This window comes from Lytechinus pictus, chromosome 2 (genome assembly GCF_037042905.1).
Source record: "Lytechinus pictus isolate F3 Inbred chromosome 2, Lp3.0, whole genome shotgun sequence".
Classification (NCBI taxonomy): domain Eukaryota; kingdom Metazoa; phylum Echinodermata; class Echinoidea; order Temnopleuroida; family Toxopneustidae; genus Lytechinus; species Lytechinus pictus.
Genome location: NC_087246.1, coordinates 52,265,554 through 52,282,968, shown reverse-complemented (window position 1 = coordinate 52,282,968; position 17,415 = coordinate 52,265,554). Strand labels below are relative to the sequence as shown.

At 37.4% G+C, this 17,415-nt stretch overlaps 1 protein-coding gene across 1 annotated transcript in view; it reads left to right on the top strand.

The window, feature by feature from the left end:
* Positions 1–17,415, top strand: part of LOC129254009 (protein virilizer homolog) — a 45,170-nt gene continuing 27,755 nt past the window's right edge. Inside the window, exons 1-8 of the mRNA XM_064095126.1 lie at positions 1–247; positions 7,797–7,909; positions 9,526–9,658; positions 10,535–10,700; positions 11,352–12,083; positions 12,641–12,852; positions 14,415–14,551; positions 15,462–15,684. Of these exons, the coding sequence (XP_063951196.1) occupies positions 203–247; positions 7,797–7,909; positions 9,526–9,658; positions 10,535–10,700; positions 11,352–12,083; positions 12,641–12,852; positions 14,415–14,551; positions 15,462–15,684 (1,761 nt within the window). The 5' untranslated portion in view covers positions 1–202. The remainder of the gene's footprint in view (positions 248–7,796; positions 7,910–9,525; positions 9,659–10,534; positions 10,701–11,351; positions 12,084–12,640; positions 12,853–14,414; positions 14,552–15,461; positions 15,685–17,415) is intronic.

Below are 17,415 nucleotides of genomic sequence, written 5' to 3'. Positions count from 1 at the left end.
ACACAGTAACGATAACATTTTTTGCCATGGCCGCCTTACCGAGTCCCGTCGTCCTAATCAGGGAGTAACAAATACAGAATGACTCGCAAATTTCTGACATTATCCTTCCTTTGCAAAATCACCTTGTTCTTGATTTGGTTTTGAACAACTACAGAAAGAATTTGAAGATTTGAACCTTGATCAAGTTTGAAACGTTTGCAGTATGGAGGTTCTTTTCTTCGACACGCTAACCCACGAAACGAGTGAGGTGAGTCCACCCAATCATGGCATTGGCAATCGGCAATAAGCTAGCTCCGCCGCCTATGGCTATGCAAGGCGCGGCCGACGGCCGGCGAGGCGCGGTGCGGATGGGGCTGGAGTAGCCAGACAGGAGGCTCTTAGAGAGTAAAAATCATTCACTAACCAACATGTGCTGGCGCTAGTGTAGTTTCGCACCTCCCCGTTTAATGGTTTTCAAACATGTACAATCTCACCCTAAATAATTCACAACCTAAAATACTTGCATCTGAGCCTCCAAAGTCCAGTAGAAGTTGAATATTTGCCGTTTTGACATTTTTTTAAACAAAGTTTTACACCTATTTCGGAATCACTCGGTCGCTTGAAGCTCAGCGCTGCACGCACATAAGCAGTCGGTACGCGTACAGTACGTACCACCTAGTGACGTGCAAGAAGAGCGAGTTTTTCTATGGTATCTTCAAAAAGATTTTTTCCCCTCTTTCAGCTTGCACCAAGTATTACGGTAGTGGTTGTGCAGAGTGGTTGATGTTTGTTGTGTGAATCACTGTGAAGGTGTGTGTGGGGTGTGCGTATGTGTGCTTGTTTGAATGAAATAAGAAATGTGAAAAACCACTACCGTAATACTGCACTTCACTAGGTGGTACGTACTGTACGCGTACCGACTGCTTATGTGCAGCGCTGAGCTTGATCAAGCGACCGAGTGATTCCGAAATAGGTGTAAAACTTTGTAAAAAAGTGTCAAAACGGCAAATATTCAACTTCTACTGGACTTTGGAGGCTCAGATGCAAGTATTTTAGGTTGTGAATTAATGTTGTAAATCGGATCAAAAATCAGATCGAAAATCGGATCGGCAGTTAAGCTTCTAAAATCGAAATCGAATCGAAAATCGAATCGGCGATGTTTAAAAACAAAGGAATACATCAACATTTTGTTCGCGGTCGCGCGCATCTTCCTGACAAAGTCACAAAGACGAATGTTTAGGAATGGAAGTAGTCGACATGCGCGATCGTTTGGAACATGCTTTTAAAGGGTTTTGAGGTTTAACTGCTTAACAATAAAATGAGTGATTTTTATAAGAAAGATAAGCGAATGACGCATCTTCCGAGCAGTCGCAAAGGAAAATAATTCTCGTAGATCACAGGTCAATGAACGATCGGCGGGACATCTTTTATAAGTATTTTTATGTGAAGCTGAGCTCAGCTAAGTTCGCTCATTATAATATGTGATTACAGCCACGCCCAATAACCATTCCAAAGTACACCCATTTTGTTATAATAGCTTACTTGGTACATCATTTCTCCGAATCAGTTCTGGGAAAAGTTAAGTCACGCCTCAGTATCGATCTTTTTGTATACCCACCCACTCAACAATATCAGTGAATTACGCAATGCGCGCAAGCATTCACACAATACAAGATAGTTTTGTGGCATAGCCGAGAACTGGAACCGCCCAGACTCAACGGGCTAGCGCAAAATTCTTTACACTACCTTTTGGCATGTGCACGTGGTGGGTTTGATTGACACTGCTAACAGTGCTATTCTTTGAGTTGGCTCACTGGCTGGATTAATGACAATATATCACTGCAAGTATGGCTTACATGATACATACAACACGCAACACATCCATACACACTGCTCTCAAACTCCCTTGCTATTATTCGTACCTAGGCCGTGTGTGCACTTATGGGCGGGATTTAAGCAGGGCATTGACTAGCATATACAACACATCCATGCACCCAGCATTCATATACATTTCTCAAACTCCCTTGCTATTCGTCCATTGTGTGAACTCATGGGCGGGATTATGACAAAAATTAGCGCAAGCACTAGCATACGTAATACACACAATACATTCCTGCACCCACGCGGTCACACATAGCTCTCAAACTCCCTTGTCATTCGTCCATTGTATTCACTCATGGGCGGGATTTATCAGCGTAAGCACTAGCATACATAATGCGTACAACACATTCATGCAGTCACACACAGCTCTCAAACTCCCTTGCTATTGGTCCATTGTATTCACTTATGGGTGGGATTTATCAGCATAAGCACTAGCATACATAATGCATACAACACATTCATGCACCCATGCAGTCACATACAGCTCTCAAACTCCATTGCTATTGGCCATTGTGTGCACTCATGGGCGGGATTATGACAAAAATTAGCGCAAGCACTAGCATACGTAATACACACAATACATTCCTACACCCACGCGGTCACACATAGCTCTCAAACTCCCTTGTCATTTGTCCATTGTATTCACTCATGGGCGGGATTTATCAGCGTAAGCACTATCATACATAATGCGTACAACACATTCATGCAGTCACACACAGCTTTCAAACTCCCTTGCTATTGGTCCATTGTATTCACTTATGGGCGGGATTTATCAGCATAAGCACTAGCATACATAATGCATACAACACATTCATGCACCCATGCAGTCACATACAGCTCTCAAACTCCATTGCTATTGGCCATTGTGTGCACTCATGGGCGGGATAAATGACAAACACAGTACAAGTACATGTTCATTGTTTGTATATTATACAATACATTCATTCCAAGTTACACTCCTGCCATACCAGTCAGCGCAGCTACCGGTAGGTCATCATAAGTAGGTCAACCTTTTATGAGTCATTTCTGACATTCTAGGAATCTCAATTGTTCGAACTATTCGATTGTTAAAAAGCTCTAAATAGCTAGCACCTCTGCAAGAACAATCTTGAAATATGTTCTGACCGCACTGTAACTAGATCTACAGGTATGCCGATTTTTTATATCCGATTTTTTCCTTCAAGGGGCATGATCAAAGATCGGCAAGTGATCGCCGATTGTTGTGAAATCGAATGGAATCGGTTGCCGATTGCAAAATCGGTTACAAGCTTATTGTGAATTATTTAGGGTGAGATTGTACATGTTTGAAAACCATTAAACGGGGAGGTGCAAAACTACACTAGCGCCCATGTGCTTACTCTCCACGGAGCAAGGGATTGTGTCCCATTCATGTGGGTGTACCGCAAAAAACCCAGAAATGTTCGCCCCCAAGATTTCTACTTCTACACGTTCTAGACAGCTGCCAGCCGCGCCGTGTGTTTCGAGGAGTTTTTTAACATTTTTAAGTTTTCTTATTTCTCCTCGTACACAGACGGCTGTGCAGTCACCATTATGATTAGGGGGTTAACAATGCAAAATCCCCCGGACGGGGCTCGTCGATTTTTGTCTTTATTTCATAAAAATGTATAAAAAGAACTGGACCAAATAGAGATAATATTCCGTTTTTGCCTGAAATGCACCAAAACAGGAAAAAATAAAATTAAAACTTTGGGAAAAAATTGGTGAGTGGAGCCAACAGAGTTCAGTGGAACAACCAAACAGAGACCAAAGCTTTAAGTTTTGGTCTACCTCTAAAGGATCTAGCCCTATAGCTATATCTAAATTATGTACCGGTAAATGGGATACAACTTCATTTCCGACATTTCTACAATATTGATTTCATTTTTAAACAAGAATTAATTAAAACGATAAACTATGCCAATTTTTTTTTTTACAAATTATTTTTCACTTATTTGTGGTATATATTCTGAAGATCCTTACCCAAGAACAAACTATCACTAAACTCATAAATACGAAAATCCCGACATGTTTTCCGAACACCTTGATTTCGCCGCCCGATGTAGAACTAAGGGGTTCTAAAGCTAGGCACTTGATTTATCATGCTAAGAAATAGTATTTCCTGTGCTTAATATTAATAGGAAAATATGAAATTAAAGTGAATATAACACCAAAATTCCAAAGGCCAGTATTCTGAAGTCGGGTTTAACTTGAACTCGGGTTTAAAGTTGTGGGTTAACTATGGATAGCCAATTGTGACAAATCACTAAGAGTAGATATGATATTTCAGCTCATTTGACTCTCAAATCATCCCCCATTGTCTAGGAAGTATAAATAAGATAATTGTCTTCACCATCAAAGAATCGGGGAAAGAGCACAGTAAACATAAGAAATACACATTATAATAAAAATGTTGACTCTTGGCTTCCCATAATTTTAGCACAGAGTTAGACCATGGTCTAAGTTAAACCCGGCTTCAGAATACGGGCCAAAGAGTTGCTGGTTTTCTCTGCATTTAGTGATTTATTGCAGCCTCTGTGGAAAGAAATTGAATAGGAATCATAATGTCACTCTGCAGTCACAGCTTCACACACAGAGTGTGTATTTTGCAATAGATGTTGCATGCGCAATGAGTGGCGCATAGCTTTACATGCTGGTTCCCATTTCAGCGAGTACAGTAGAGTAATATAGTGTTCCTGCTGAAATGAGAAGCAGTGTGGAAAATTCTCCATAGGGTTTCGCACACTGGTTCCCATTTTGAAGAGTAGAGTATTTATAGTTCATAAGTGAGATTTATTTCATCAGTGACGATTCTTAGAGATAAATCTCACCAGTAGTAAACTGTCTTCATTTACTCGTGAAAATGGGAACCAACATGTACAATTCTGGAGAATTTTCCATAGCTTATTTCTGTTTTGAAGAGTAGATAAAGACAGATTACTAATGAGATTTATTTCATCAGTGGTGATTCTGATGAAAGAAATATCACTTGTAAACTGTCTTTATCTACTCCTTAAATAGGAACCAGCTATGGAAAATTATCCAGAATTGTACAAGCTGGTTCCAATTTTCATGAGTAGAACCAAGAGTTTATTAAAATGATTGATCTTCATATATATCTTGTTTGTGATTTATTTAATTAATCAATTTTGTGATCATTTTTTTTTCACCATTGTGAAAGTGGCAGAGTGGTTTTGAAGAGCAGGGAAATGCAGGGTAGATGGATTAATCTCAAAATTATAATTCCACATTTGATTAATTAAACCCTTGTGCGGAATCGCCGATGTCATCTGAAAACTTGAAAATCTGGGCCCAATGAATATCGCGCGAGGAAAGAGGGAACCAGTTGTGTGAAGAGCTTCACATTGTTAACAAAGCAATTCGCATCATTTCTTTTGAAAATCGCCGAAGCGAGGTTTCTTTATAATATCGTGCTGAAAGGAGGTACAACTTTGATTTGGTGAACAGTTCCCAAAGCACAGAATGGCCGTTCTGTCTGGCGATAGGCCCAATGAAAATGATAATGCGCAATTAAAATGAATTTCTATGAATGATAAAAATGTCAACAACAAAAAGCCAAGCCCAACAATCAACAAAATAAAATTACATGTAAGTCTAACATTAGGTTAGGTCTAGATGTAACGTTAGGTCCAAACTTAAGCCTACATGTATGCAGGGTGCGACATAAGCGCTTGCCCGATTGCCCGGGGCAAGTAAAAGTTAGAGTCGGGCAAGTGTTTTGAAGTAAAGACCAAAAATACTTGTCCGAATCGGGCAAGCAAAATTCTCACTGTGAAATGAAATTTTACAAAGTTTCCCAATACTTCACACTAAAAAATACAGAAGAAAGAGAGAAAAAAACAAGTTAACAACTTCCCTCAATTCAAATTGCAAGCCACTTTGCAACATTTTTTGTGATCTACACACAAAAACACACACAGAGTCAGCATACATACATGTGGCTGGTGCGCCCAGCCTCCAGCCTGTGTGGCAGGCATGCATGGATCTCCATGCTGCTGTACACACCTGTACTATCCCGATCAAACTCCAAATCTAAGTGAACAAGCTCACATGAAAAATAGTTTTTCCAACAAAATAATCACAAAATCGGCGGGAAATTGATATACTTATATGGATTCTCAGATTACTGATTTGGTGATGTGATCTGAGGAGCAAGTTATTGAGTTTTGTAGTGGAAAGAAAGATGCGTGCAAGTCTACGATGCCGCGATGATTCATTTGATTTTTAAGTTTGTGAATGTTTCTCTGTGAATTTTTTTTCTAAAACGTTTATTTTTCCAACAATTTAAAAAATATATTTTAGATATTTTTTCAGCAAGATTTTTGTTTGATGATTGCATTTTTTTGTTTTGTTTCAAATTTGAGCTTTCTTCCTCTTTCTTTTTCTTCCTTCCTTAATCCTTACTTGCTACCTTCCTTTCTTTTTTTCTTTCTTTCTCTTTTATTCTTTCTTCATCCTTTCTTCTATGTTTCTCGCTTGCCTTTTTTTGTTCCATCTATCTTTTCAATCTTTCCTAGCTTTCTTTCCCGATCTTTTTTCTCTCTCTGTTCATTTTCCTTTGTTTCCTTCGTTTTCTTACATGTACTTTCCTTCTTTTTTTAAAATTTCTTCATTTTTTCTTTCCTCTAATTTTTCTTTGCTTTCTTCTCCCTTCCTCTCCTTTTTCTTTTTGTTCTTTCTTTCCATCCTTCCATTATTTTCTTTTTTTAATTCTCTCTTCACTTCATTCTTTCCTTCCACTAAAGTTTCATCCTTTCTTTTATTCTTTATTTTCTTCTTTCCTTTTTTTCCTTTTTTTTGCTATTTCCTTCTTTCCTGTTTTCCCCTTTCTTTCTTTTTTTTTTTTTTTTTTTCTTTCTTTCTTTCAAAAAAATGCAGGATCTTTTTTTCTTCATTCTCTGTTTCTTCCCTTTTTCTTACTTTTCCCCCTTTTTTATTTCTTTCCATTCTTTCTTTCACCCAGTAATTCATTTTCCATTCCTTTCCTATTCTTTTCTTTCCCTTTTTCTTTATTAATTTCAAAGAATGAAGGAAACCTTTTTCTTTCCTTTATTCTTTCTTCCTTCTCCATTCATCTCTTTTCTTTCCTTTTTTTCTTTCTCTCGTTCATCCTTTCATTCGCCCATTCGTTCACCTTATCTTTTTCTTTCTTTCTTTCCTTCCTCCTTCCTTCCTTCTTTCTTCTTTAGTTATTTTCAGTGATTCCCCTTTTTATTTTGTGTCACGGTCATATACAAAAGCACATGAAAATATATGAGAGAGAAAATTAATCAAATGGTGTATTGACACCAATTTCGGTCATAGGAGGTAAAATAACTTTTAAAAAAAATATTACAAGGTACAATAGTTCACGTTAAAAAGAGAGGAAAGGGGCAATGGTATACAAAACCGTAGTACTTTCTTTTGAAGCGGTAAAACATTTCGAAGGATTTTTTTCGGGCAAGTGAAATGTATTTTTGGGCAAGTATTTTCCAACTATTTAGAAATTTACTTGCCGGACTGGGCAAGTGCTTCTAACAAGTTATGTAGCACCCTGATGTATGTGGAAAAAATTGTAATGTAACTCGGCGGTTGCTTGTGTTTCCTTGAATTTGAAAGACAGATTTTTGGTTAGTTGTATTTCGAGAAGAAAAGTCAGAACAGATCTAGGTTCATGAGGTCAAAATCAAAGATTTTTCTGTGGTAAGTGACAATGCATGTTGTAAAATAATGAGATTGGTGTGTGTTGTGTGAATATGCAGAAGCATGAAGTTTACTTTGAATCCCAGCTCTGGCCCAATTTTGGACACGATGGGGATTTCACCAAGTTTTATATGCTTGTTTGAGATTTACGATTGTCTTACATCTTTGAGACTTAGTATTATTGTGCTTAATTTCAAGCCGTTTGAGTTTTTATCTGATATCTGTCTTTATTGTAGGAGGTGAACATGGATCTGGTAAGGTTTTCCATGCCTGTATGTATCCATGAAGTGAGGGTGATACCCAGGGGGTTTAGCATCCATCCTAGCATTCATGATGACACTGGAATGGGGTAAGTTCATTCCCATCGAGTCAAAATTTCAAAAATTCTGTAGCCTTTGCCCCAACTTTAATTGAAAAAAAAGTACATGTTGCTTTATGAGTGAACTATGAAATTTCCTATTCATTTTAAAGCTTTTTGTAAGCAAAACTTAGCATTATTAGATATACATTGGAAATGCTTGTGCATGGCACCTGAAAGTATGTTTGGGAATTTTTGTTTAAAAAATTCTTTTAATAAATACAGTGTACAAAAACATTATTTTCGACCAAAAATTTTATTTGGCCTAAAAATTCAACAATATTCAGATAATTGGCTTTACAATGTCACGTGAAAGGTTATTTTCGTTTGCGTAATTTTAGTACAGAGCTAGGAAAAAGCCACAGGCTGTTTTTATGCTTACTTGCTTGTAAAGAGTCAATGATGTACAGCGCGTCCCAAAAAAAATGTCCCTCTGATACGAGGCTGGATCACTTCCAAACTTGAGAATTATTCTCAATAAATGTGTGGATATAGGAAGCTCATCTCATGTTCTAACTTCTATAAAAATTTCTTTGGTCTCGCTTCAGTGGTTTTGAATACTCAGTCTATTATGTAACAATGGTGCTTTTCAGCCCATTCCAAGTTTACATGCATTCAGCAATGCTGTATGTTCTGTACTTTCGAGCATCATCAATTCCCACTGATCATTCTGATGAGGGAATTCCCTGATCTGACCAGGGAAATCTCCATGATCTAAACAGGTTCATCAAATCACAATATTGAGCATGTTCTGAAGGACAACTGCATTTGACAGTTCATTTCATGTTTGATAATAACAGATACAGAGATGGAGACAACAGGTCATGTCTGTTTCATGCTTAATTCAAAAAATAATTCATTCCCGTTTCCATTACCCTTTTTTTTATTTAATAAGCTACTGAGGTCAAGTGAATTTTTTTTTCACTGGTAAAGTTCCCTTACGCAAAGAGTAACTTGTTGATTCCCCTTCATTGTTCACCTCATTTTACTCATCAATCATTCACAAGTTCTTTCAAGTTGGTGCACTGATTCCCCTTAATCATGTTAATCATAAAAAACTTAATTTTTAAAGTTTCTTGTTCTTCTGAACATGCCCAAGTTTATGATTTGAAGAGTCTGGATAGGATTAGGTAAGTGTCCATGCTCAGATCCTGGATGTAAAATTGGGGGTTAACATGCCATAGACAATGAAGAAATAATGCTGCAAACTTGGAATGGGCTAAAATGCACCGCTGTTACGTAACAAAGTGTATATTCAAAACCGCTGAAGCGAGACCAATGAAATTTTCATAGAAGTTAGATTATGAAATGAAGTTTCTACCCTTGTACATTTAATTGAGAATACTACCACATTTTGAAATTATTTCGACCCTCTGTCAGAGGGACATTTTTTTTGGGACGCGCTGTATTTGCTCTTTATCATGGAGTGTCGCCTATGAGGAACTTGTTGCATAAAAGCTGCAGGAAATGCCATTGCATTTCAAGACAAAATAATGAGATATACAATGACAGCAAGAAAATCACACATGCACTCTTTAGAGCTGTACTTGCACTTCACAAATTAGAATATTATTATGATTCTTATTAATTTCCATTTCAATTGTCAGGCAAACCAGTCCTCACAGCTTTAAGTTGGAAACCTTTGTTCACAAGATGAAGAGTTCCAGTGCAATATTTGAGAGGCTCGGCACATTGGAGTACAAGGAGGGTAGTGACATTCAGATCATCCCTAAAAATCAGGTAAAATCTCATATCTAATTCTATTGAATTGTCATGTAGCAGCTCTGTTCATGGATGCATGCGATTCATATGGAATTTGGGAAAATCAATTCCCCAAGTTTCCATTAATTGATAAGTGTACATCTGACCAACATGTTTGAATTCTTGTTTTGTCCAACTTGACATGGTCACTATTTTCAGCAATTACAGAACTTACAAACATTTTGCCTTGACTCCTATTTATATTTCTGCACACAAATAATTTGCATAAAATTTATATTTGAAGGAAAATAATAAATGTGTAGCCTTATGAGTTATTTTCAGTATTATCATCGCATCAAGAAAATTAAATGACGCGTGTTATGTCATACTTCAAGTTCACCCAAATAAGTATGTACATAAATAATAGAAATGAAAGGGTATACATTAGCATCTATTTAATGAAACTGAATCGACTTGGATAATTTCTGTTACATGTATGTGTGGTACACTTTCATTTATTTACTGCTCAAAATGTAGAAGATTATAAACTTGAAATTATAACAGAATATTTTACTGAAGTACATGTATATCATTTCTTTTTTTTAATATTATGAATATTCATTTCATTTATTCATGTATGAATATAGTTCATACGTTGTTGTGTGAATTAACATCACAGGCGTAAATCCGTGATATCATGCTATTCAAGTTGGTGGGGGGGGGGGGGGGGTGATGGAACGATAGATCATTCCCCATTAACAATCTAGGTGTGGTGACACAAGGATTTATGCCAGTGATTAACATGATAATTATTCATGTATATTTGTTAAAATGAGATAAGTGATGTATTCTATATGCTATATTATTGTGAAGCGTATTGTAATTTTGATAGAATAATGTAACTCCTACCTGCAGGTTGCGACTGAGAGCATGGTGGTAAGGGGTCGGTACGGGCGGCTTACCCTCATGGTCCTAGGTATGCTAGCTTCAAGGGGTAAAGAACCAGAGAGGTCCCCTTCTCCACCTCCCCCACCACCGCCTCCACCACCAAAACAGGTTCCCCCACCTACTAAAAGGCCAAGTAAGTCAGTTTGATTTTCTTGTTTTGTAGACTTTGTAAGTTTTTAAACTGAAGGTTCATATTTAGTTGTTTGATTGTTTAATCTGCTTGATTATTTGAAAATTTGAGTATACTGTCTTTAATATTTCCCCAGTTTTACACAATTATGAAGGACTGCAGAATATATGAAATATTATGCTTATGATAATTCTGTCAAAATTGCATCCCTTTAGGGAAACAATCGAAATTGAAAGTTGTTTGAGAGGAAAAGAAATAAATTAGAGAAGCATATAGGTGATCACATGGTGATGAGATGGTGATGTTTTTTATTTGACTTCTTTTACACAGCTTATGTAATTACCAGAGTCAGATTTTCCCTTCATTAATGTATAATTTGTTTTTATTGTATTGTTTGTTATGTATAATATTATTATTTTCTTTTGAGAAATGGCCTTTATTCTCTTCTTTGAACTGCTACTCATGAAGTTTTTGTTCATGATTTGGCAATCACATAAAACTTTTTTTTTTCTTACATGTTTTTTGTTCAGAGTACCTCGTTATCATGTGAGTAAATTGGGGTGTAGTTTTATATTTAAAATTTTCATTTGATGAGGGACATGTTGACATAAAGGAAACTGTTGGTTTATCGTGAACTTTTTGAAAATTTTTCAGTTGAGGCTGTCATCTCTCCTGAACCACCCATGCCCCACCAAGCCCCTGACCAATCTAAACCAGCAGAGTGGGATTCCTGGAGCCATGAACAGGATGCAAAGAGACCCAGGTACACTGAACCACCACCTCCTGAACCCGTACCGGAGCCAGTACACATACCAGCCCCAGCTCCCATGCCGCAACCCCTCCCACCTCCCAAGAAGGGGCCTAGGACTCCATCGCCACCCCACCCGGCAACGGGTGGAGTCGAGACGTGGGAGGACCCCTCTAAGGTCGACGAGAGAAAAGGACACATGTGGCCAAGGGATGAGGGGGAGGGAAGAGGGGACTGGAAAAGCACGGATCCTTGGGTGATACCACCGGCGGCAGAGGGAGCCGGACCCGCTCCAGAGCATGGGGACGGAGGCGAGGGATGGGAGCTGACCGACACCTGGGAGCCTGAATGGGAAGAAGGGAACGAAGATGACTGGGAAGGGGAAAGGGTGCAGAGAGGTCATCGTGGACCCAGGACACCACCGGGAGAACCTGATCATTCCTCCTCGGACTATTTGGAGGGAGGAGGGAGGGAGGAAGGAGACAAGGGTGAAAGGCCTGGAGCAGGAGTTGATGATGAAGATGAAGAAGGAAGGAGGAGAGAGGAGGAGGCTGAACTGTTTGAACCTCTTTCTCCGGAGGAAGTGCCATCACAGAGAAGGAGGTATCCACGTCAGGATGTTGAAGCCATGGGAGAAGGTTTGTGTGTTATATGTAAATAATGGATTTCATTGAATGTGTTTGATCCTCCACATGTACTCTGTCCAGCAGCATAATGAGGCAAAAATTAGCTGTCTGAACTAGAAGTGGTATACTATCTTTGAATATTTTGCATGGAAGCTCGAAAAATCAATACATTTCAAATAAATGATGTGTCTTGGATTAGGCATAAAAGTCAAATGGCCAGTACTAAAATCTACATCTTTTTAAAAAGATCATGATTACATGTTATACTATTGTGGAGCGTAATGGCCCTCTGGATTTGTCTACAGACTTTGAAACAGAGGTCATGGGTTTGAATCCCAGCCATGTTGTAATTTCCTTTTGCAAGAAATCGATCACCATTGTGCTGCACTGGTGAATGTATATATGAGGTAAATGGATACATGGCAGGATTAATTTATTGAATGCACCAAGCACTTTTAACAGCAGCCAAAGATAAATCCAGGTTGATATACCATGCGCAATTTAATAGACAACTAGATAATCATCTATTTATTTGCCCTATACTATTATCATTATTTTATATCTGTTAGGAGAGAGACAGTCTGCTCAAGAAAACGATGACACAGATAGTGTAGGACAGGGTTATGAGGATATCTTGAGCGATGAGGAAGCGCTGGAAGACAGTGTGGATAGCTTACGTGGTCTCCTCTTGGCTGGGGTTGACCTTGGTGGGCTTGAAGATGAATCCTGGCCAGAGATACAGTCCTTTGACCCCTTTCAACATGAACTGGTGCCTCTGAAGGTATGTACTTCCTGTTTAATAGAACTGTTTTATCATATATATATTTTTCTCTTAATTTTGTTTTTTTTAATATTATGTAGACTCTAGGGCCCATATTCTGAAGTCGGGTTTAACTTAAACTCAGGTTTAAAGTTGTGATTTAAGTATGGATAGCCAATTGTTACATAAATCGCTAACAGTAGAGATGTCATATTTCAGTTCATTTGGCTCTTAAATCATTCATAATTGTTTAGGAAGTATAAATAGATGATTGTCTTCACCATTGAAGAATCGAGAAAGAGCATAGTAAATATAAGAAACATACAACTTAATAAAATTTTTGACACTTTTGGCTTCACATAATTTTTGCACAGAGTTAGAAATTAAACCTGACTTCAGGGGAGCGTTTCATGAAAGGACTTGTCGGACGTTTTATCCGACAAGTCCCATTTTATCTGACAGTTACCATAGTAACAGTACCTCTCAGCCAATCAACATCAGAGAAAGATGTCAGATCTGACAACTTGTCGCATGAAAATGTTGATGAAACACTCCCCAGAATACCGGCATATGAGACAAATAGCTTGTAGCGGGCACACCAATGTACACAATGTCATCATGAACTGTAATGAACTGTAATTTATAATATATAATGTATTACATGGCATATGGGGCAGCTGTTGGGATATGATGTCACCAGCTTAAAAGTGAAAAAACCCACAATGAACACCAATGAACACAATATAGCATAAAAAATAATAAATGAAAGAGCCTAATAGTGAAGATAGGATAGTACACGGAAGTGGAAAAAGGGAGGACAGTGGAAGAGGGAGAGTCTGTAATGCACATGTACCAATGATAGAGATTGTGACGACATATTAATTGACAGGATATTAGGAGAATTCTTGACAATGTGCAGGTACATTTAAAACAAGGGGATATTAGAAAGAGTAAGACGATTGTCATAATGATAATGGTGATGATGATAAGGATGATCTGTGTGATGGTATAAATCAATATTTATTACATATCAATGGTAAATATCAATGGTAAGGAATGTGGAACTCATTGTCTGAATCTGGGTTCTGTTACTATACCAGTGTCCTGTTGGCTAGTAGTGAATCAACTTTTGCCACTTTCTACTTAAATTTCATGTCCTTTGCCTTTGATTGTATTGAAGAATGTGTGATTATTTTTCACTGTAACCTTGTTAAAACCTTGCATCTCAAAATTTGAGAATTTAGAGGGCAGCTGAGAAGAAGCTGTATCATATGGCGATGTTTGTAACTTAGGCTAGTATTGTCTGAAAACTAGTCTCCTAATTCCTGCAGAGAACTCGTTCTAGGCAAAAGAAGGTTGCTTCTCATGTTATAATACTACAATCAATGATTTTCTGTGCTGCTCCCAAAACTTTTGGACTTTTGAGATAAAAGGTGTTAAATGCCCAGCAACATTTATAACAATATATGTCAATGACTTAATAAGTGTGGACTACTTATATTTGGTTTATTGTATTTTTCAAGATACATGCCACTTTGTTTGATGGTAATTATGAAGTAAACAAGTTTATATTTGTTTTTTAGACTTTCAGTGACCTTGATATGACGAATTATGAGAAGCTGAAACAGAAGACTGAGGACCAGGCGAGCGATGTACCCAATGAGACCACAATCATTCAAGATATAGTTACGGAATTCAAAGATTCAGACCACAATGCAAAGTAAGAAAGCTTTGTGCGATAAGTCCTAGTCACAAAATATTTCAACACAACATCTGAATGAAATACATTGGATATATTATTATACTTTTCCATATTGGTTGACATATTAAGTCTACAAAGAGTGCCTGAACCCCAAAGTGTGATATTTGGACCTTCATTTATTGATTTAGAGCAAAATTCTGATTTCATGTATAAATTATGCATAAATTAGCACATTCAATTAAATTGTAAGTTTTACAAAAATATTACTATACAATTTTGTTGATTATGACATGGACAACAAGCGTGCCTATTTTGGCTTGATCATAGGCTTGACAGCCAAGATCATGAACCAAGGCCACCAGATGTGTGTCCTGTTGACTGGCCTTCACGTTGTTCTCATTGGCCTTCTTAATTTGTTGTTTGCCTTTTTTTAATTTTCCCTTTTTTTAATTTTCCCATCGTTTTTCTGATATATACAAATATGCCTCATGGAAAAATGGCCTTGTCCTTTAAATATTAAAACTCAAGTCCTTATCGGGATGTGATGGATGTGTGTCATTTAAGTGAAAAAGCTTCAATCAACAATATAAAGAAAGTTGTTCAAAAAATAGAAAGACCACTCACTATTGCATCGTTTTGCCAGTTATCAATTGGCTTCTTCAAGCCAATGATGATCCCGCTGAAGGGGAGGCCCTTTATTTGTTAGAAATTGTGCAGATTCTGTTTGCACTGGATTATATCTAGCGTGCAAAAGATGGCTTGGAATCTTTAATAATTTACTTCAATTTATTTGTCACGAATATGGTGAGGATTATGTGAGATTGTGCAGAAATTACGTAAAGACGGCAAGGAAATTTCTGAAACATTTATGATCTAAATATAACATAACTTCAAAGTTTCTCCCTTTTCATTCTGTCACCATTCATAGATGGGTGTCAGCTCTTGAAGACCTTCCTTCCCACCTTGACCCTGGCTTGGCCTTTGTTGGTCAAGACACTCTGGACGTCATCATTAGCTGGACCCTAGAGGCGCTAGACTACCAGGTAGCCATGAAGCAGACCTTAGCAGTCAACATCAGACAGCTGAAGGCTGGCATGAAGCTGACGTGTCACTTGTGTGAGCTAGGGCCATCTGTCTCTAAAATCTTTGTGGTAAGAGAGATTGCCAATCACTGAGATAAACAATGAGGACTGCTGGATATTGCTTTGTGAATTATTTTGTCAGACATGGACTCATTATGGTTTTAGTAGCTTGTAACAGTTTTCTGACAAATTTCCTCATGAAATATTTTTTCTTGCCAGAAAGCCATTACTCTCATGTATATACATTGGCAATACATGAAAGAACTGCATTTGGAAATGTTTTATTAAGCTACTACGATTTGCTAAGATACAAATGACTTTATAAATGCTATAATGTGAAGTTCTACAGTGCGTATCAAAAAAAAATTTACACTTTGAAAAAGCCCTGGGAATTAAAAACTATACAACATGTGGGTAATTTTTTCACATATAATATTGGGTTTGGGTCTCATCTATCCGATGAAAGTAAAAGTTTTGACAGAATGTTACACTTGAGTGAGCACTGTCCATTTTTGTAAAGCTCGAAGAAATCTGTTTGCGCAGAAATGCTTGTTTTCACGCTGTGTCAAGGGGAAAGGGCAAAATCAAACTTACCCTGCGAAACATTTCTCATACATTTCTCATTGCACTTTTTGTCAATTTTAATAAATTGATACATTCAAGCATTTTGTAACAATTTTGCCACCCAAATTGAAATTTCAACACTTTAAGCACAACCTTTACCCTTTTTGTGCCAGCTGGATCTGAGCACATAACTAAGTCTGAACAAAAGTTTATATCGGACATCTCCAGCATTTTTCCACTAAATTTTTATCATTTAAAGTGGGTTTACATTTCATTTTTCATTTAATACTTGCTTTTTCACACTTTTTCCAAGCTTGAAAATGATTAACAAAATGAAAATCAAGCCTAAGCCATTTCATGTAAATCACAGCTCAGTGTAAAGCAAATATCGTCACGATGGCCTCTGTGTGTGGGGGAGTGGGGTGGGGCGCAATGCACTCTTCGAAGTGTTTTGGGCAAGGAAACATGTTAAAAAGGTAAAAGATATCTTCAAATCAATTTTACTAGCTAAATTCAACATGTTCTTCATGATTAAGGTCTACTTTTATTCGCATAACTATTTCAAAGTTCTGCGCAAATCATTTTTCACTAACTTTTCAAAAGTAAGTGGTGCTCACTTACGCGGAAATATTTTTCGACAGTTACAACGTCATTTGCTTAAAGAGAAATTCTAGTAGTTGCAGTAAACACTGATTTCACGAGAAAGTCTGTAAAACAAGGCTTAATTGTCAGTATATCATCGAGGATCTAGATCTGGTACAGTTACATAAACTGAACTTTGTGAAATCTTGAAATCTATGCTGAAAAATGTTCAGACTGAAGATCCCCAACACAGATAAGCGCACGTGGGACAGTGTATAATTATTGCTTTGAATGTCGGGCCCGACGCTCTACCCGAATCCTGTGCTTATTTGCTGATTTCTCAGCAATTACACAATTTCTTCCAGAATCCTTTGGCACATACGTTTTATTTATACAAACAGACACTTTGGTAGTCATTTCATTGGATTCTGTACAAACTCATTTTGATATCGTTACCAAAACTAGCATTTACCTTTAAATGGATCTGTACCAAAGTTAAAATGTGGAAAAATCTTCAGGATATTATAAATGTATAATTTTATATGATTTTTTTAAGTGTAAACTTTTTTTTATACGCACTGTATATCTCATGTAACTTTTTCTGTTACATGTTTGAGTGTTATAAGTGTTAATCTATATCCGCATACATGTTTG